Source organism: Vigna angularis, chromosome 2, assembly GCF_016808095.1.
Source record: "Vigna angularis cultivar LongXiaoDou No.4 chromosome 2, ASM1680809v1, whole genome shotgun sequence".
NCBI classification, from domain to species: Eukaryota; Viridiplantae; Streptophyta; class Magnoliopsida; order Fabales; family Fabaceae; genus Vigna; species Vigna angularis.
The window spans coordinates 11703160-11725499 of record NC_068971.1 but is presented as its reverse complement, the minus strand read 5'-3'; the positions used below and the strand labels follow the sequence as shown (position 1 = coordinate 11725499).

The 22340-nt window shown below is 35.4% G+C and overlaps 1 protein-coding gene and 1 pseudogene across 1 annotated transcript; one reads left to right on the top strand and one right to left on the bottom strand.

Moving 5' to 3' along the window:
• Positions 1–12130: 12130 nt before the first annotated feature.
• On the bottom strand, positions 12131–15916 carry LOC108321344 (ubiquitin-conjugating enzyme E2 28). Its single transcript, XM_017553073.2, has 5 exons — positions 15755–15916; positions 15575–15668; positions 15013–15140; positions 14826–14930; positions 12131–12558 (listed from the first exon to the last, which is right to left on the bottom strand). The coding sequence occupies exons 2-5, from the start codon at positions 15642–15644 to the stop codon at positions 12415–12417; spliced, it is 447 nt and encodes a 148-aa protein (XP_017408562.1). The 5' UTR covers positions 15645–15668; positions 15755–15916; the 3' UTR covers positions 12131–12414.
• Positions 15917–18519: 2603 nt separating this feature from the next.
• On the top strand, positions 18520–21034 carry LOC108321321 (probable receptor-like protein kinase At1g11050; annotated as a pseudogene).
• Positions 21035–22340: the final 1306 nt, after the last annotated feature.

The window sequence follows — 22340 nt, the reverse complement described above, 5'->3', positions numbered from 1 at the left end:
AGTAGAGTGATAGACACACATCCTTATACACCAGTGCATTAGAGTGAAACACCATCTTAAGTGAGGATTGGTTCTACATAATTTAGTAAAGCATCCTGCCATGACTGTTGATCTCTTATAAACTATGGCATTTGATTGATTGATTGTGTTGTGAGCATCATAGTGGAAAACTAACATGATACACATTTCTAGTTGTTTCAAGTTAAGCAATGTATTATGAATCCAGCTGTAATCTTTGAAGTATGTTTTGTTTGACAGTCAGATACCTTTTGCTTGAGGACAAGCAAGGTTCTAAGTTTGGGGGAGTTGATAGTGGCATATTTTACTATGAATTCAGTATTGAATTAGAGAAAATATCAACTCTTTCTCATCCTTTTTACCTTGTAAATCCTAGTTTTCATTTAGTTTAAGAAGTGGTTTCATCTTAAGCTTTAATTAGATAAATTGATCATTAACCCCTTTATTTATACAAGTTAATTAGTTGGAAGAAGTCTCTGCATCAAATGAAGAGTGCTGGAACCAGAGAAAACAAGAAAACAGCAAAAATATGAAGAACCAGAATCTGGAAAAAGTTAGCTGGAGCGCCCTTTTTCCATGGACGCTGGAGCGGGCTCTGCACCAGGACTGGAGCTAGCTGGAGCGCCCCCTATAAAAGGGCGCTGGAGCGCCCTTTTTCCTGTTTTCGCGCGCTGGAGCGCGGTCTCAAGCGCGCCTGCTGCTGATTTGGCAGATTGGGTTTATTTAACCCCAAATTAGAAGGGCTTTGATATCTTTGGCATCCCAGACACAAATTCTCTCAATTGGAGCGTCCAGAGGCGAGCTAGGAGCTGTGGGAACAGCCCTTCTTCATCCTTGGGTCCTCCTCCTTCTTCCATTTCCACCATTGTTGTAAGCTCAAGCTCTCCATTCATGGAGAGCTAGTTTCATTCTTGTTGGGGATTGATGTAACCACGGATCTCTTATGTAATTACAGTTGTTTTGAATGATTATATGCCTCTTTCATTGATTGTTAGTGTTTAATTCCTCTACTTAAAGCTTGTATGAGTAATTCAACCATATCATGATTTTAGGGTTTGCTTGATATTGGGAAATATTGGGTGAATCTAGAACTGGATTAAACACCTAAAGGAAATAGTATCTAGGGATAGAACTAGGACCTTTGGTTGTCTTGAATCTCAATTCTTAAAGCGGATGAACTTGTTAGGTTTTCCAAGGGATTGGAGTTTAAGAAGTAAGTCTAGGCTCTCTCTACCAAGGGATTGGGTTTGAGTAAATTAGAAGATTGACATTGGCTAATTAATGAAGAGGAAGTGATTTTCTATACATAAGAGTGAAGTAGGTGAAATCAACCCCCAACAATATCAGTCCATATCATTTCTAATCTTTCATTTCCTAAGTGTTTGCATTATCAAAGATCACTTTTACCATTTACTTTTTATCTTTACTTTAATTGCATGAAAAACCCAAAAACATGGAATCATTCTTTAGTCTAAATTAGTTAGATATTATACGATTGTCTAGGACACGAGTCTCTTGGGAAACGATATCCGGTCTTACCGGTTTTATTACTTGAACGATTTGGTACACTTGCCAAAGTCTCAACAGTGGACAGCGGTAAGAAAGAAGAAGAAAGAAGTCGAACGACAAAAGGCTGTGAGGGCTCAAACCGAATGGTGGAAGAATGTGAAGAACTTGAGCCGAGCGGTTGAAGAGTTAAATATTTTAACTGTTCCAAGTCTCGTATATAATCGATTATCACTTACAATAATCGATTATCACTGTCAGTTGTAATATGTCAGACCAGTAGGCTATATACATTTTCTTCCTAATTCTTCCAAAAACACTTTGCGAATTTGAGAATACAGTGAAATCTGAGGAAGTTCTCAAGTGCTAGTTCTTGCTCCTGTCAAGTCTTGTGAATAGGAGAAGCTCGCGCTTTGTGTGTCAAAGGTCGGAGCGGTTCTCTTCAAGTTGGCAGAGTTGTTGTTTCTGGTTCGTTTGTCGAAGGAAGCTCTTCCGGTTTGTTTGTCGAAGGAAGGTTCTTGTTGCATTCTTCCGTTCGTTTGTCGAACGAAAGGTGTTCTTGTTTCTTAATCTTTATTTGAAATACTTGTAATCTGTACAAACAATATTTTAGTGAAAAGGTTGATCACTAATTATAGTGATTAACGACTGGACGTAGAATCTTCTTATTCGAACCAGGATAAAAATCAGTTGTGTGATTTTTTCTACTCCCAACACTCTTTATATTTTCAGTTCATCAACTGTTTGATAAAAAGTTTATAAGAAAATTAAAGGAACCATTTTTTAAATTGACCGATCAAGCTCTTTGCTTTTAACAATCTGTATCGTACTCTGTGTTAATATTTTCACTGCGCAAAATTGGTAGCGATTGTTTCATCAATTGGTATCAGAGCTTGCTTTGATATTCTTTCAAATTTTTCGAAAATGACCAGTCATCAAAATCAACTATATGCCGAGGTTGCTTCCATCAACAGACCACCACTTTTTACTGGTGATAACTATGCCTTCTGGAAAGTCAGAATGAAAATTTTTATGGGATCTGTTGACAGCGGCATCTGGGAAGCTGTACTAAATGGTCCTTATATTCTAAAAAGTGTTGTTGATGGTGTAGAAGTAGAAAAACCATACTTTAACTAGACTGCTGAGGAAAACAGAAGAGCCCAATTTGATATTAAGGCTCGTAATATTATTTCATCTGTTGTTGTACTTGACGAGTTCTATAGAATTTTTGTTTGTAAGACAGCACAGGAAATGTGGGAAGTCCTCAAAGTTACACATGAGGGTACTGATGATGTGAAACGCGCAAGGAAGAACACACTCATCCAAGAGTATGAGATGTTCAAGATGCAGCCTGGTGAAACTATTTCGGATGTCCAGAAGCGCTTCACTCATGTTGTAAACTATTTGACAGGGTTGGGTAAGACTTTTGATACTGATGAATTAAATGTAAAAATTCTGATATCATTGGACAGGTCTTGGCAACCAAAGGTGACTGCCATCTCGGAATGTCAAAATCTCTCTCAAATGTCAATGGCAATATTGTTTGGAAAGCTTCGTGAGCACGAGCTTGAGTTGAATAGATTGACAACGGAAGAGGATCAAGGAAGGAAGAAGACTCTTGCCTTCAAATATAAAATATCTAAGGGAAAAAGTTCAAGAAGAACCGAGGATGATGACTCTGAAGATGAGGAAAACAGGAGCCTCATGATAAAGAAATTTGCAAAATTCATGAGAGCAAAAGGAAAGGATAAATACCATGGAGAAAGAAAAGAAACTCAAGGATCTCCATCAAGCATCAAGTGCTATGGATGTGGAGAAAGAGGACATGTAAAGACTGACTGTCCTAAAAACAAAAGAAGTGAAGAAAAGAAGAAAAGAAAATTTTCCAAGAAGAAGAAGGCTTACATAGCTTGGGAAGAAAATGCTTCTAGTTCTTCAAGCTCAAGTGAATAAGATGAAGAAGCAAACTTATGTTTAATGGCTGACTCTGATGATGCAGGAAGTCAAGTAAGTGATTCTAGTTTTGAGTCAAGTGATGATTTTGATTTACAAAAGGCTTTTCTTGAATTGTTAAATGAATCTGAGAAATTGGATGCTACTCATAAAATTTTGAAAAATGATTTTAAGGATTTGCAAATTAAATATGAGAAAGCTTTAGATGAAAAATAATTTTGAAAAATAAAATTTGCAACTTAGAAACAAAAGTATCTGATTTTAATGAAAATAAGAATCATGTTGAATGTTTATCTTGTAAAAGTCATATGTTTGATATTGACATACTTGAAAACTTACTTGCAAATGCAACTAAGGCTATCTCACATGTTCAAAATAATTTTAGAAAAAGTAATTGATGGCAACTCCTTTAAGGATTTCCCATCCAAAAAAGTATCAACTTACACTAAGACTAAGAAAGGGAAGTGAATAAAGACTTTCAACAAAAGTACTTTCCTTATCTAAGTCTTAGATAGATATACTTTGCTAAATAACATATGTATTGTTTTGTAGGTCACCAATAAAGGTGGGAACCCATGCATATACATCTTAGAAGGTTTGCCAAGCAAAGGAGAGAAAAGGAAGCAAGTAGGAGTGCATGTTGCAGCCAGCCGTGAAGCACATTTTCCACATTTTCCATGAGAAACACATCCAGCCGTGTAGCTTCTTCAGTTGCGCACATTTTCAACATTTTCCACATGGAACACACGGCCAACCTTGAAGCAGCTCCGGCACATGTCACTTAGCTCATGCACGTTTTGAATATGTATCTTTACTTGCACGTTGGAGAGCTTCTCATCATCTATAAAAGAGAGCTTCAATCTTTGTAAACTTCAACTTGAATTGATATAGTGTTATGTTGTTGAAATGCATTCAGCCACTACTTCTTCGAGTTCAAAGACTTAGAGCTGCTTTAGCTTGTTCTTCCTCTAGCTCCCTTCCCCGCTGGAAGGCTATTTGAGTTAGAAACTCTCCACACACACATCAAAACATTGCAAACTATTTTCACAAACACCTTGCATGCGCCAGTCATCTACAATCAAATCTTCATTCCATGCCACTTCTGCATCAAGGAGTCGTTCGAATCTTGAAGATTTGAGCCGCTTCTATCATTTGGCATCAAGAGTCAGCACGTCCACGCTTTTCTTCAAGAGATAACCCTCTTTATTGTGCAAATTTTTGTTTCTGTCATGTGTTGTTCTTCTATCACCACTGTTTGAATTTTTGTTTTCTTGCTTATTTCGTGTTTGTGCTTGATGTGCTTATACTTCCAATGTTTCTTAGTGTTTAGTGATCATTTTAAACGGTGAAAATCATTTGTTTCAGTTCATTCCAGCTTTTAAATTTCATTTACAGTTTTGTCAAGTCATCTGCCATGAGTGCAGCTTTTACATTTTTTACCATTAAGGTACCATTTATCATTTAAGCTTTTCTCTAAGATACCAAACATTGAATAAGAACTTCATCTTTGAACGAAGTGAAGGGTTTAGCTCATGGTATCGTCTAGTTTGTTATAAACGTTTTTTGAGATATTGCCTTTTCAGAGAAATTATTTTAGCAAGTTCCCTCTTCTACATGTTTTTGGATTTTTATTTGAGGTTTTTAAAGGGTTTAGCCAAAGACATTGTCTCGACACCTTTTCATTTCTTGAGAGTTCAACTGATTACCATTGGGTATAGTATAGCTTACGCGTTTAATATAACTCTCATAGACGTTTTCACTTAGGAGTCATTTAGCATTACATATGGATGTTTTAACTTATATGTTTTGCGTTTCATATATCCCTAAGTGTTTTCCTAAGGTTTTCCTATGTTGCTAGATGATTAGGGATTTTGAGCCTAACACTTATGTTTCTGCCTATCTTATTCTTCTAAATATAACATTTTCAAATTCATATTTCGTTTAATGTTATTTGATTAAACTTGAAAACGTGAGAGCGTTTTAGACATATAAGTCTTATAGATGATTTTTTCTTAACATAGCATACCCTCACCCTACACAATCTGGATGAAAAGGGTTGCCCTTGCTATGGTGGTACTAATCTCCTGACCTGTTCTGTTTCGTCCTTCAACCTGATTGTTCTCCTTAGAGGGTGTGGGAATAACACCGAGTGTTGGGCCGACTGCTCTTGCTGACTAGCAGCATGATTGGCTCTCAGGGCGTTTATTTTAGCCTCATGTCTTCTTTGCATCTCCTGTATCTACCTCTGTATCTCCCTTAAAAATCCATAAGGTCCTGCTGATTGCCCATGTTTCTCGTGGTTACCATTGAACTTTTTCGTTCGTCTTCGAGCCCCACAGTTTGAATGTGGGGTCGAGAACTACTCTTTCATACTTTTTGGTTAGTCTGTTAATGTTATCTTAGATCTCTGTTACAGTAGTTCTTAGTCTTTCTCCTTCAGTCTTCAAACCGAGCGGGTGGGTACTTCTTAAAGACAATCTGACGCTCAAGTCAGTCAAACTTGTCCAATCGGTTATCATAGTAGAATCTTAAATTCGCAATAAATGCAGTTATCTACGTTCTTACCTTATCTCTGTATTTATAAGTTTCAGAATGAACTTTTTAGGATTTGGTCTAACAGTCCAAAGGCTAATAAGTGTATTTTATCATTGTTTTACTTGTATGTTGGATTTATGATAGTCATAAATCCAATATTTTACAGTTTTATTTTATGAACTTTAACGTCCAATATTTATTTATACATTAGTGCAAAATATACTTTTTATAGCGACTTTTTATATCTATTAAAATCCATCAAGTATAAAAATGATGCAGTGACAATATTTTAAGTAAGATAACTTTTTTTACACTGATTATACTCAGAATAGGTATAAAAAAGCAAAATAAATGTTTTTACACCATTCAACTTATAACATGTAAATAAATAATTTAAAGAAATTTTTCTATACCTAATAAATGCTAAAACCGGTATAGAAGTTTGGATAAAAAAATTACGCTTCTTCTTCAATTTTTTTCCTGGAATACTTTCTCTAATCTGATATACGATTTCTTTCTTTTACTCGTACCCTCATATGTTTTCCTTCGTTGTCCTTCATTTCGGTTGACATTGCGGCCACCTCCTCAACTGGCTCTGCGTCCGCAACATCGCCCGCGTCCCCGCGTCCGCAACATCGCTCCTCTCTTACCTAAGCCAAGTAGCGGTGACGGCGAATTCGAAAACCAAGAAGAAAGAACTCTCGTCTTGGTGCAGCACCAGATCCATGGCAAGGCCGACAGAGATGGTGACGTTCTTAGTCCGGTTCTGTATCGCGACAAACTCGCAAGGACGTTCAACTCGCGTGGATTTGTGAAGTTTGGCAACCTCGCAAAGATTTCGAGGCCGAACAGGAATAAGAAGAGGAAGAAGAGGAAGGAGGCGATGGAAGTGGAAGACAGTAGGCACGTGGGGCAGAACAGTTTTGTCGTGGTTGAGGTTTTTGAAGAGGAAGAAGAAGATAGTGTTGGTATGAGGAAGTTGCTTGGAGAAGAATTTGTCAGTAGCAAGTGGAGGGGCTCAACGAGGTTGTTGCTTCTGGACGAACGCTTCGCGGGTCACGGTATGGATGAGTTGCCTAAGGCAATTAAGGTCGTGCCTCTGTTGTTTCAGTAATCACTCTTTCTATTCTATGAGTTTTCACCTTTTGCATATACGTCTTTAATTTTTCATTCTTATTTTCTTGTCTTTAAAGTATTATGAAAATGTTTATCTAGACAGGTTCTAGGCATGCTCAAATTGTAAATATGATTGGTGATGTTGTTGGTGCAGCAAAGTTCCTTCAAAATGCTCTAGCATTGAATTAGGGAAGTCACATATTTTCTGTTTTCAAAGTTGACTAGATTTAGTTCTCTGTATAGCCATAATATAGCTTCCCTTATCAAATTTTTGTGAGAGTATTGTGTGGGTTCTAATTTGTCATTCATTTGAATGAAGGTATGTATGGTCAAAGAGCAATCATTTTACTTGATAGTGAACAACCTTGTCTAACTTAGTAAGGAGGGATTTCTTTTTTAATTTATTGTCGCAAACCCTTCTATGGGACTGGGAGGTTTCTTTTCCTGTTGTTGGTCAAATTGGATTATAAATAGTAATAAAGGAGGTATTCAACCCACAAATATGCAATACATAGTGAAGTTATGGTGTGCTATAATCTGAAATTATATTGGTTTAACTATCATGAGCTTTTGTTTGACATTCTTTTTAGTTTATCCGACTTTACTCAGGCCATCTTGGCCTTCGTGTAAGTTTCGGGTTATTTTGGTAATATTTGCAAAAAACTTATGTTACCAAACTATATTTAGTTTAGAATTTTCATTAGATATTGATACTATTATATTGGCCTGATGTTGGATATCTCCTCATTTTTCATTAGATACTGATACTATTATGGGTTGACTGGTGAGACATGTTCATTTTTAGCTCATATCAAAATTTACAATTTTTTTTAATTCAATCCGACTCAAACCTATTGTAAATCTGGTTGGTTTGCGAGTTTTAATCATGGTTGGTTGGCTTGGGAAGAATTCAAGAACAAGACTTATTGCAACTCATAACTGGGCAACAATTCAAAAAGAGATTGTGCGAATTGTTTAGTGTAGACGGAGGAAAAGGAAAGATCATTTACGGTAAGATTTGCATATAATATTGATAAGTAATCTAAGTGGGGAAGATACTACTTTATTTAAATCCTTTTGGAGTGTGAAAGATATCTCAAAAGCACAAATTATAGGATGGAGGGCGTTGTTGGAAAAGTTGCCAACTAAGAAAAAGCTAGCATATAGAGGTTTTCAACTAGGAAGTATTGTTTGTGACTTGTGCATCGAGAATGAGGAAAGTACCATTTGTTCTTTATATGCAAAATAATTCAAACTGTCTACGATATTAATGACAAAAATACTTGTGCCCGCGGGTATCTGCAGATAAACTTTGCGACTAATAGTTGGTATACGGGTATAATTTTTTAATAGTGTTTATAGACTAGTCCGTTGTGGGTATCATATTACCTAGTGTTGTCAAAACGGGTTGGAACCCGTGAGCCAACCCAGTCCACCACGAGTTTGGATCGGGTTAGGTTGAAGAAAATTTTGAAATTTCGATACGAACCAATTTTGAGTTCAGCTCACTAAGAACTCGGATCACCCTGATTGAAATAATGGTGAGCTTGGCTCACCAACCCACCTAATTTTTCTAATAAGTACTTTTTGTTGGGTTAGTCATTTTATAAAATATTCAAGCGAAGACTCGCGTGAAATTATTTTTGTATGAAATAATTAGACAACATGAAAAATTCACAAATCTATACTTAATAACTTAATTTTTATGCAAAAATAAATTTGAATCGCTTTGAAGCTACTAAAAATTTTGTTGAGAAGATTTTGTGATATATTTGTGTGAATGAAATCTTATGTTTGATTGATAAAAAATATAATTTAAGACACTCCCCATTTATTTAGATTTGAATTAGATTTTTTTTAATTGAAAAAAAAACTTGCAATTAAGTAAGTTAGTGAGTCAACCTGTTTAACCTATCAATCTGTGATGGACCGAGGTCGGTTCAAATTTCTTGGCTTGCTAATAAGTGATTTGGGCTAGGATGGCTCAGTAAGTAGTTAACCTATGGTAGGTCGAGTCGAGTTGGGTTTGGTGGTCCTTTTTAACAGCATTAATACTACCCATACCTACAAGATCAATTACCTGTAAAAAAATTAAAATTTAAACTTATTTATATTTTATTAAGTTAAAGTGTTAGAAAAGATTGACTTTGTTCCTCAACACCAAGAGGGGGGGTGAAGTGGTGTTTTATAAAAACTTGCACTTTTCAAATCTTTTTCGCAAATAATAGTGTTCTTGAAATCTTTCTTGTGCAGTACGCAAATGTGTGCAATGAAACAGTATGTGTAAATGCAATTGGTATGAAAATGTAAAGAAATTAAGGAGAGAAAATCAAACACAGTTTTTATACTGATTCGGCCTCAATGCCTACATCCAGTCACCCTCCCAATCAACCTTAGATTGGAGAGTAATTCACTATAATGATCAGAGTATTACAGCCAAGGTTTTACAGAGCCACTCTCAATGTAAACACCTCACAAACTCTCAATCAAATATAGAACAACAAAACCTGCCAACACAGAACCTCTCGTCCCTATTGCAACAACCCTTTGAGAATCCCCTCTCAAAGTCAAGAGTCCCACACTCTTCTTCCTGATGCTCACGTCCAGGGAAATAGCAAATCAAAGATTGCAAATCTTCTCTCCTAATTAAACACGATGCACCTTGAGTTGTGCAAAAAACGATCAGTTAATGTAGTACAGTAAATTGCTCTTCAAGAATGCTTCAAGAAAAAGGGTTGTGGAATTCATGAACCACGTCGTGGCAAACTAGGTATCAAAAACCGAGTGGATGATCGCAATGTTATCTATAGAGTTGGGTGGCAATGAGTTAAACCACGTCAAAGCGTCTACACCACATCGAGTCACTTGCAATATAGAAGGCCATTTGATTCACAAACATCCTCAAGTGCTCGTCCGGATCAGTTGATCCATCATATTTGTTAAAGGTTGGGGAATCAGGGACATGTTAGCCTCCATGATGGTTGATGTGAAAGGCAACAAACCAACTGTTTCAACTATGTTCACATACGGGTTCCTCCTATTGGCACTTGTGTTGCCCTTGTGACTATCCTACACAGGTTGAGCCTGGTTAAAACAGGTTAATGTAGTTAGGTTGGGGCATAAGGCATCGACTATCAAGCGCTTTGCTCTTGGCATATGTTATATTCTTAGCCTTGAGAGTCGTCAATTCCTTTTCACATCTTTGTTGTCTCTCTTGCATTTGTCGTTGTATGCTCCTTATTATCTCCAGTTGGCTTGGTTGGTTATCTGATTCTTCTAGCATAATGTTGTTTGTCATGTCTCTTCTACTCACCAAAAGGTTGTTAATTATTAAATACTCAGCCCCACGGTGACGCTAAATGTTTCAAGTGTAGGGGTTAAGGTCAAGGATCTAAGTTTTGATGTGTTGTCTAAAGTTCGAAAGTGGTTTGAGAGTTGAGTGCTAGATTAAACTAATTATCCAAGTCGCTCGTTCAAACCATTCGAAAGGTATCTGCAGAAGACACTCTAATGCCAAAACTAGTTCAACATTTGATAGCTCAGCTATTAAAGATACAATAAATGCAAATAATTTACCTCTTTACCTCAAACCTATATTTATAAATTTTAAAAATTTTAGAGTGAATTTTTTATTAACATCAGTCTAGTTACAATGAATAATCATAATTTACTTTTGAGTTAGTTAGCATGGTTAATTGTCCTTACATAATTTGATTTACTTTCTTGATCATCCAATCCAAAGATGACTTGTTCATGAATCATTGCAAAGAGTGACCATCCGGTCCAATAACAAAGCATAATCATTCTCATTATTTTTTAAAATGTATAGTTTTTTTCTAGCTTTGCATTTTTTATATTGCATGAAAATTAAGCCAATAAAGAAATAAGATGATAACAAAATATACTAATGTTATTGCATAAAGCTATTCCACTTATAAAATCATAACACAACAAAATCCTGGAAGTGGTTAAACTAGATTTAACATATTACTAATAATCATCTTGAATAATATAAAAGTAGGCATCATATATACAAATTTAAGCTCACTATACACTTTCGTGTCTGTTTGATTAAATAAATTTTTAAAAAAGAAAGGTAGTTTCGGCAGCTGGATACTAATTATATGTATGAAAGAGAAAACAATTTTTATGAAAAAAGAAAAATCACTTTTGCAATAATTTGTATGATTAAGATTTTAGAGTGAAGAGAAAGAAATTTAGGATACATTAAATTTTGGCAAGCTGGAGTGAGTCCCACAAAAGAATCACAAACTACTATTTTTTGCTGTGTGGACTGTGATAATTGAGGTACAAAACAGACAGTTGTGTTGTGCAGAGCTAAATAACAAAAGCACCAATTTTCTGTCAAACCAAACACACCTTAATAACCACGCAAACCAAATCTCAAAATACAATCATCGCTCACATGGGGAATAAATCCAATGCTCTTTTTCTTACTATTACTTTTAATAATAGTGGTGATGGCCATGTAATATGTGTAAACTATTATAAATTAGACACTCATTCATCATTTCATTTGAGAAGTGTGCAAAATATATATCACAAGCACTGAGAGTAAGATATAAAAGTTAAAAAGTTAAAAAAAAGATACTTCGAATTCAAGTAATTTAAAATACCATATATAGATATATAAATCGGTCCTAGCCTCCTCAAGTACACAACTCCTGGTTTAATAAATTATTACATTAAAGAAGCACTGTTCTTTTCTTGACAGGAAGTACAACCATTTTTAAAGGATTTTCCAAGTCTTAAGCTAATGCTTCTTTATAAAACGTATTCTGAACACTGTTCAACGTTTTCTAGCTTAATCTTAGGCTACATTTACACAGTACCACCACAACCTAAGCTTTCTACAGTCCTTCTAAGTAGTGCCTATTGGAGACTGTCTAATATTTGCAGATAGTGCCATCTAATCTTATTTTGAAGAAAAAAAATCGATGACTTTCAAGAACATCTTTACTTGAAAACGCTGTGCAGAACATAAAGAGAAACTTGTGCCACATATCACTATTTCTACATTACTCGATAGAGAAAGTTACAACACAACCACGACACAAATAACATCCTGTTCGTGCGTTTGCATCATGATAAAACATCACAGTGGATGAACATAGTTATTTTTTTTTATCAAATTAAGACACCGCCCTTCCCTATCCCTCATAACAGAAACCCAATCTCACCCCGGAAAACAGGAAGAGAAAAGCAAACCCACAAAAGTATTCATAGATGCCAGCCATTCTTCAATATACAATATTTAAACACAAATCAGCCCATGGCATACTTCTGGGTCCAGCTGCGAGCAGTGGCCTCATACTTGGCCCGGTCAGTTTTGTACATATGAGCAATTTCCGGAACAAGTGGGTCATCAGGATTTGGATCAGTCAGCAATGAGCATATAGAAAGCAGTACCTGAGGTGTGACAAGCAAAACATAATAATTACAAAACCCATCATTCCTTAGATTCCTCTCAACATCAGTAATGAGATTCACATACAACAAATGATTATATAAGATTCCTACTAATCAATTACACAAAATGCGTCCCTTGTTGATAGGGTTAAAATTTGGATTTGGATTGGCAGGATTTTGATCCCTGCCAATGCTCTCCTCCCCCCTTCCCCAGGCAATACCAAGGAGCTATTTCGGGGTCTCGATGGGGACCCTCCATTGGGCCCACTCAAAATAGAACTTTAAAGACAGAACAACGTTGATAGAACAAGACTATAAACTCACCACGCTACAGTGGCCATATTTCATCAGACAGAATTCAAGATGATAAAATTAAAAACAGAACCACTCCCTAATCATGTTGTCAGGATGCAAAATAACCAGCCACAACTAAAAATCAATCTACCCATGGACTGTACAAAATTACAATTACAACTAGTTGAATGGGAGATTCTCAACTGCTGATTATGATGATTATGAATTAGAATACAACTAAAACAGTGGAGAAAACAACAGAGAAGAATTTTTCAAGGATTAAATTAAGAGAAACCTCTCCTTCAATGCTTGTTAGAAAACTATGAATAGTTCAAAAGCCCCTCTTTATCAACCTATAAACCACTAATCAGTCCTTGGCCCTCTAGTCTTTCTTTTTTTGCCAGAAACTACCCATGGCAGTGACTCTATGACATCCTATGAACAGTGGCTGTGGTGGTGGATTAAGACTAGTAAACCCGCAGAGTAAAGCTCATCACAGACTTGAAGTCAAGCTAATTTAAAATGGACAATTCAAGGAATGAAGGATTGAATAAAAATAGAGTGAAACATATCAAAAAATACACAGTGGACACCAGTGTTCACAGAGAAAGGGTGTAGAAAGAGAGGTATGGTAAAGAGGTTACCAGTTATATACATGAAGAGAGGTGAAACATTAACACGAGTATACATTATATGAAAATGTGAAACAATTAGTTACATAAGTTCACAGTACTTGAATTCGGATCCATATAATGGTAAAATAAAGTATATTACATACAAAATAAAAGACATAAATACACTAATAACTAAAAAAAGTAATTCAAGGAACCTTTTAACATTAACATAGAGAAACATATGAAAAATATATCCATATATATAAGCATTTGAAAGTACAGTAATTAATAGAGTGATATATAAGCCTAAAAACAAACAAAGATGAAGTGTGTGTGTGTGTGTGTGTGTGTGTGTGAATGTGTGTGCATACATATAATTAGCAATTTAACATACAAAAAATATGAATAAATATATATAGACAAACACACACACGCACATATATGAGCATTTTGAAGTATAATAGCTAATAGAGAGGCATATAAGCTTCAAAACAAAGATAATAACATTCGCAATAGTAACCAACCACTTAGATTTTTGGGAGATAGGATCAGCAGCACACACAGTCAGGAAACAGCAAGGGCCCAAAAAAGTGTAAGAGGAAAGAAAAAAAATTGTAAATGCAAAAGAAACTGTAGAACAAGAAAAAGGGAAAAAAGAGTGAGCGAGGACGTAGAAACATGAAAAACAGCAAATGGGCCACACTGGATCTCAATGAGGTTAAAGCTATTGGTTACACACAACTCAACCCAGTTTTGGAGAAAAACCAGTTTCACCAGAAATGTGTTTCTGTAGCAGATCACGATTCTTGTAATTCAGAATGCACAAATACGAGACATGCTAAATGACTCAGTAGGCAGCAGTGAGAATTGTATCATATGAATCATACCACAAGTTGTACAGTACAGATAACTATGACCTAGTCAACAACAGTGTTTGATTATCATGCCCTGTCTGAGTAAAGATTTTACACTATCTTTTAATGAGAAGTCATACACGAATAGTTTAAAAGTCATATAAAAGTTACCAAGCACACCATAGCCATACATGACAATCAGTAATTAGATGACAACATAAAAAACTGTAACAATGTTGATCCAATTTAACTTGAGAGTAGTTTAATTAACAATTTCAATTTCAATAAATACAAAAAAAAAGTCAGAGCCCCACGCAGAAAAGGGGACTTTTTTTTACTAAAGTAATGAAAACAAAGAAGTAAATTGTAGTGACTCTGTACAAAACTGCAAATATTATTCAGTAGTTTCATTTTGGTAACTTTCCCTCAAAACTCGATTTGAGCCATGCAATTAAAATATCCATATACCCACGTATTTTTTAAACTAAAGGGAAAAATACTGAACCTTGGAGATAGTGAGTGCGGGACTCCACTGCTCTTTCAGGATATCAAGACAAATGCTACCATTACTATTGATGTTCGGGTGAAAGACCTTGGTCCTAAATGCAACCTGGCTAAGCCAAAATGTCAGAAATTTAGAACACACTTAAAAAACAAAGCCCCTAAATCCACAAGCAGACTTCACACATTACCTTAGGGGGCTTGAAAGGATAATCCGGAGGAAAATGGATAGTGACTAGGAATACACCTCCAGCATAAGGACTATCAGCAGGACCCATAATTGTTGCTTGCCAATGGAACATGTCCTCAGCTACTGGACCTGAAAAATAAACACTTGCATTTGCAAATACTACAAAAAAACTTCAAACTCAAAAACATAACAGTTTTAGAAAACAGTCTTCAACTGCAATTTTTGTTGCAACATCAATTAGTGCCCGATTTCCTGCAATGAGAAGGAACACTACCACAGCCTTAATTTAAAACCGATGCATGTTTTTTCCTGCAACATAGACATAATTTATACTATTCTTTATTTACCTAATTTTACTTTACTCTACCATGGTCAGTGACAGTCCACGCGTTCAAGGCTTTCAAAAAGCAGCAGAAACAACAATTTTTTAGTTTTACATTATTTTTTTTTCATTTAACCCTTGAACAAACACAAACCCAGAAAAAAAACGATTTTTTTACAGCACAGTTAGAGGAGACAAAAATATCGTGGTGGGGTGTGAAATGAAGAAGAAAAAGAGATACCAGCGCTGCAAGAAGTTGGTGGGTCTTTCTGCAAGTCCTTGAGCTCCTTGAGGATGCGCTTGGAAGCCATGGGTGAGACGATACACGTTCAGATCTGAAAGAGAAAGAGGGATCAGAAAGAAACCCTAGAAATGTGAGTAAAAAAATAAAGAGAGAAATAGATAGAGAAAAGAGAGAGACATGGTGTTGGTGTGATACTGAGGTGGTTGGATGATCAGGAATGAGGGACAGATCGAAATGGAAGAGGAAGACACGCAGCGTCAATCCCTCGGCTTCCCAATCCCAAACCCTCTCTCTCTCTTTCTGAAACCCTTTTCTCTCACAGCCAATACTCACAAAATGCCCCTTTTTAGATGGATATATACTCACACCAAATGACATCTATGTCCATTTCCTTTTTCTTTATTGCACCCTTTGTCCCCATATTTTCAACATAGCCCTTTTAATGAATACTAATTACGTAGAAAAATCCAGAATTATGATAATGTTTCTTTGAAACATATATTTTAGGGTTTCATTCAAAACTAGCACCAACATCATAGACTAGCAATGCTGACTTTTATAGTGAGATGTTTTGACATGGGAAAGTTACATTCCCAGTTCAAGAATATGTAAGAATGGAAAGAAATTAAAATAGGTTGCTCAATATTTACATATTAAAGAAAGAATAATAAACATTGGTTTTGAAATACCAAATTATATTGGTTTTATATATATTCTTTTAAGTTAAAAATATTTGTCTCATTTATTATACACAATTTTCTATTCATGACAAAAAAAAATTTCTAATATAATCAATAATAGTGAAAATATATATTTTTACACTCGAGCGATACTAAATTATTAATAATTTATAAAGATAACATAAAAGATAAAATATTAATTTAGAAAACTCCTTTGAGCAACAAATAAGAGAGGTTGCTCCTTATGAATATTTTCATGCAAATCGCGGTAAAGGAATGCATGGTTGATAACTCCCTATTTTTGCACTTTTATTTGTGTTTAAAAGTCTTTCTTATTGTCTTTTAGTCTTTAATTGTCTACCATTAGCATAGTTTTAGGTTTTTTTCTTTAATTCTTTAGTTTTATAAAATTGTAGTTAAAATTATACTTTTAGGAGTATTTTTTATATTTGTAAATAATTAGGAAATTAATTTTTTTTAGACAATCTTATAATAAAAAATATTTCTTTTTAATTGATAAATTGTTTTCCCTTTCTTTAATTATGGACTATTTTTTTTCTGCATATTTGGGCCTTAATCCATTGGACTAAAATGTTTTTTTTGTCAAATTGGGCTACTTATTTGGAATTGGGTTTGCTGCTATGATTGGGCCCATTCAGATTTACACCATATTGGGCAGGTGCACTAGGCTGGACCTTTAAAATGATGGGTATGTTGTTCTGCACTTATGCGTTGGAATTGGGCCTACTGTTTTGCACATCTTGAACTGCTGGAATTGGGTTGCACTGATGGGCCTATGGATTGGTGAAATTTTGCGTTTTGTAGAAGCTTGGCAAAAGATGTTTTGCAAGGGTTGCTCGAATACATGCCTCATTTGGAGAAAAAAATAGAGTTCCCCTCGAGCTAGGGCTTTACGCGAGAAGAAAGGAGAAGATGAAGTGAGCTCGAGTCACTTACCCAATGCATGTGTGGAGGAGATTGAATCAGTGAAGAGGTTGAAGATGATCGAAGGGCTAAGATGTGTGGATCATGAGCAAAGTGAACAGAGACTGTCCGATAGGAAGCAAAGCGTGAAGCGACATAGGTTATATATATTTTTTCCTTTTTGTTTTTCTCTGGTTCGGACTCTATAAAAGGGTATGTAAATAGCTTTTAGAGGTTGTAACATGGAGGGTGATAGACTCCACGAGAAAGATGAGAGACAATCTGAGTTCGCTAGGTTTTAGGGTTTTACGTGTTTTTCGTAGTGTAGATCTGGATTCTTTAGCTTTTGATTGAGGCTCATGGTGGTGACAATCCGTGGTAGTCTTGATTGCTATTTTCTTAGTGACTTTTCCTTGTAATTTATAGTTTCATTTTAATGAATTTTAATTCTGTTGTACTGATTTTGTTTTGTTTCAATTCTGATTCTATTTTGAAATTGATGCAATTTTCATGCTTTCTACTGAATTCACAAATGAAATGTTATTCCTGTAGATGAGTGAATTCACAAACAAAGAAACCTCCTTTGTTCAACCTCAATTTCCTCTTTCTTCAACCTCAATCATACAACCTACACAAAAAACCCTAAAATCCCAAATCAGAAAATCCCTAATCTGTAAAAACTCAAATCACAACATCACTCCACCATATTCATTTTCTACACCTCGAGACAGCCTTGTCCTTCATTGTGAGAAGCACCTGCAAATAAGGGTCATCCCACCTCCCCTCGAACCACCACCTTGTGAGGAATGCGAAAATCCTTTGTCTCATGTCTTCGAACAACAAGAACAACTTTGTGAAGAAGTCATTCATAACCCTGACCCTTTGCTTTTAATTTCCGAAAGAAAAACTTTCCTAACTTTAGGGACGAACTTGCATGAACCCTAACCTTTTACTTTTAACCAATTACTTTAATTTTAAAACTTCCACACACATTGCCAAGTCATTTCAACTTAGGGTGCCACGTAATGAATAAATGTACAAGTCATTCAGTTTTCGCCAAGGGGGCAACTTTGTCGCTAGTTTTTAACGTCACAAGCAAAAAGGACTAACGTGAATCATTTTTACAAAGAGTAGTAATAGGTTGACACGCCTACGTGTCACTTACACTCATTTGACACAGTCCAGGTCAGCTTTTTAAAAAAAAATTGCATACTGATTGAGGGTAAAAGTGGAAAAATGTAAATTGGGGTTTCGGTTGTCAGTCCAAAATCCCATTTAGGTTTTGTTTCAAAAAACATTCTCCATCGTTCTTCATTAGCGCAATTGCTTCCCATTTCTATGTTTGAGGTTGTTCAATCGTTGGTTGTGGAGGCTTTTGTGGTTGTGAAGTTGAGGGTTGTGGAGGTTTTCGGTTGGCGTTTCGATTTTTCTCGCGTCTGTCGTGTGTGGCTTTAAGGTACGGGGTTTTGAATTTTCTTTCTGTCGTAGCTTCTGTAGTTTTTGTCGCTATGTGTAGATAGCTTGTATGGGTATTTTAGCATGTCGGTTTATTGATCAGGGGTTCTAGTTGAAAGAGTCACCAGGCTCTTGTTTTTGGGTTGACGGGAGCTAGGGTGGCTTTGTTGGTGATGTCTTCTTTGTTGGGCTTTATGTGTGGTACGACAGGAAGCACAAGAGGAAAAAGCTTGAGACTTTTCAGTTTGATTTTGACCTTGAGGAAGAAGGGTGTAGGCATATATTGAGGCCTAATATGGGGTCGATTTGGTTAAAATTTGGGGAGCTTGAGATAGCCACTGATAATTTTTTCATCTAAGAACTTGATTGGTCGTGGTGGGTTTGGGTTGGTTTATAAGGGAACCTTGCTTGATGGGACTATGGTGGCGGTTAAAAGGTTTTTGGAATCTAATTCCCAAGGAGATGTGGAGTTCTGTAATGAGGTGGAGATTATTACCAACCTGAAGCATCACAATCTGGTGCCTTTGAGAGGCTGTTGTGTGGCTGAGGAGAGTGATAATTATGATGAAAGGGGAAGCCAAAGGTATCTTATGTATGATTACATGCCAAATGGGAACCTGAAGGAGCATCTGTTTGTGTCATCAAACTCTCCAAATGCGAAGGGATCATTGATATGGCCTGAGGGAAAAGCATAATGTTGGATGTGGCAAAGGGGTTGGCCTATTTGCACTATGGAGTTAAACCTGCAATTTTCCATAGATATCAAAGCCACTAATATTCTACTTCATGCGGATATGAGGGCAAGAATTGGTGATTTTGGTCTTGGCAAACAAAGCCGAGAGGGTCAGTCTCATCTCACAACCAGAGTGACTGGAACTCACAGATATCTAGGTCCACAATATGCACTCTATGGTCAGATCAGTGAGAAGATTGATGTGTATATTTTTGGTGGAGTAAACTGCTATAAATTACAGCATTTGTTTTTGTTTTTGTATGTTCTTTGATACTACCTAGTGAGTCATTTCAAATTAGATTGATATAACTGTTGTGTGTGGTGTAGTTGTGAAAGGTGTAATATGTTTGGAATATATAGATTGTGCATCTGTTGTTTTGTTTGAAACTAAAGTGATAAAAGAGTATTGGATTATAACTGATTTCATGATTTGAACAACCATGTTTGAATTGAAAAGCTAACCAACCACTTTATTATTACACGTTCCATATTGTTCCTAGTTTGGTAGTTGATTTGCACCATAAGTCTGTTATGATAGTTTTTGTAGAGTTGTATTGGTTAATATGAATGAGCTAAGGAAAGAAAAGGAACCTACAACAATGTGCAAGAAACGCAACATCTAGAAATAGCATGTGAATAGGGGAGTTGTTTAGCATATTCACCTCTATTTTACCTTAGCTTATAACTGATTGGATATGTTGTTGCATTTGTGCTTAAACAAGCAGCTTAAATAAGCATAGGAGATGGATATGTAGGTTCATAAACAACAAATCCCCTTTATATACTCTCCACATTCAATTGACCTTGATTTTCATTTGGTGAAGTAATTTAAAAAATTTTGTGTCACTATTTCATTATTTTGTTAGATGAATGGAGATGCAAGCAACCTATTTGGATTATTGATTATTGACCAAGGTAAGTAAAACTATTTATGCAAACCTCATATTTGCCTAAGAATTTTTTTCTCACAAAACCATAAAGAGATGGATAGAATAATGCAATGCAGATAGGTGGTAAATGGAACGAAACTACATTAGATAAACCTTACTAATTTAAAATGTTGAATTAGATTTAATTTCATAAAATGGATGATGCTAGTATTAAATATATAATGTATATATGGATATATGGCCTAGCTCCATGACAAGCTTCCCATTCCAGATGTTTGTAGAAAAAGATTGAAAATGTTATTTAAGAAAAAACTTGTCTTTACTTATTTCTTATTTGTCTAGTACTTTCTATAATGAGTTGCAGTTGGTAGTATTTTAATAACACAGTTCCACTTTATGCATGCATTAGTTAGATAAATGTGCAGGATATAGTGATATGGACAAAGAAGTTAGTGAAACGGTAAGTATTGTGTAATTGTTTAAATTTAATATTGAATAGGCACATTGTTGTATTCAATTTACTAACATATGTTTTGATTTATACTTGCAGGCCTCACTTAGAGTAAGGCATCGAGTCCAAACACAACATATAGTTGAAGTGAATAGTTTCCTATCATCCTTTCAAAAGGAACGATTAAAGTCAACACCTTTCAAGTGGTTGGTGGATATGGTTGACAATATGAGCCCCATTCTTCTAGAGTTAATTAGTAGGTGGGATGTGGTTCATAAGGCGTTTAGGATTATGGAGAATTTAGTGCCTTTTAGGTTTACCTAATGTTGGTGAAAGTATTAATTTAGAAAATGATGTTGGTGGCATTGTCAATAACTTGTTTAGGGATTAGGACATCACAGTTTTAAGTATAATGGAAAAGTTGACACATAAAAAATTTAAATCCAAAAAAAGTGTTGACATTTTTTGTAGGTTGTATATTTTGTTAGGTTTTGGAGCATTTTATTTTCCTAGTAATAGTAATGTGATAAATAGTATCACTTTCAATAAATTAGATAACATTAATGAACTAAATATATACAATTGGGGTGATGTTGTACATGGTTTGATAGTTAGTACTCTGAATCGGGCATCCGATAAATACAATCGCAGAACTTACCACGAAGTTATACACATAGCTGGGTGTGCAGTAGTTTTGCAGGTATGTTTATACATTTATTTATTTAACTCTTACGAAATAAATTATGATATTTTTTGAAAGATTTATAAATGTTGTGATGAACTTTAAAGTTGTGGGTTGTTGAATACATCAATTTGTATCATGTTGGTGGAAGGTGTATTTATCCTCAATTTCTTGATTGGGTTGTAATTAAAGATAAAAAGAAAAGAATAAAAATAACTTTTGAACAAACTAAGGTAATTCCATTTCTTTTGATATGTTCCTTAGATTTGTCGTGTTATTTCCTTAATATGATTTGTTAGCGTTTGTAAAATTGTATTTGCTTTTGAAGATGTAGTGGGATTGCAATTTGACTGAAGAACAATTACACAATAACGAAATAAAGGAATCACTAACTTCCGGTGGGGAAACTAATCCTAAGTCAAATGATGAAAATTTTGAGTTTGCTAGAGTCGTGTAAGAGCAAAGGGTGATGAGGAAAAGAGTTGATAAGCATGTAGAACGACTTGATGAGTTACAAATGAAAATAAGACGTCTTAAAGTAGAGGTTTTCTATGAGATTTCATCTTTTAATGATGGTATGGAGGGACCTTCCACAGATGACAAAATCAGATATTTAACTATTGTGAATTTTGTGGATGGGGGTATGGAGGGACCTTCCACAAATGACAACATTGATTTTACAAGTGTTTACACCACCTGCACTTCAGCGCTTTGTAATGATGGTGATTAGTAAGTCATACACAGCACAATGGTTATATTTATAAATAAAATGATTTATGAATGTGTTAGAAATGAACATTATGATGAAATTGTTTTGTATATAAAATGCTTGTGGAGGTGTCAAACAACATCTTGACAAGAGCAGACTTGCAATGCTTTCGACCTCGTGCAAAAATTGATAACATGGTAAGTTGTAAGACCCAAAAAATGTGTACCATTGATTATATG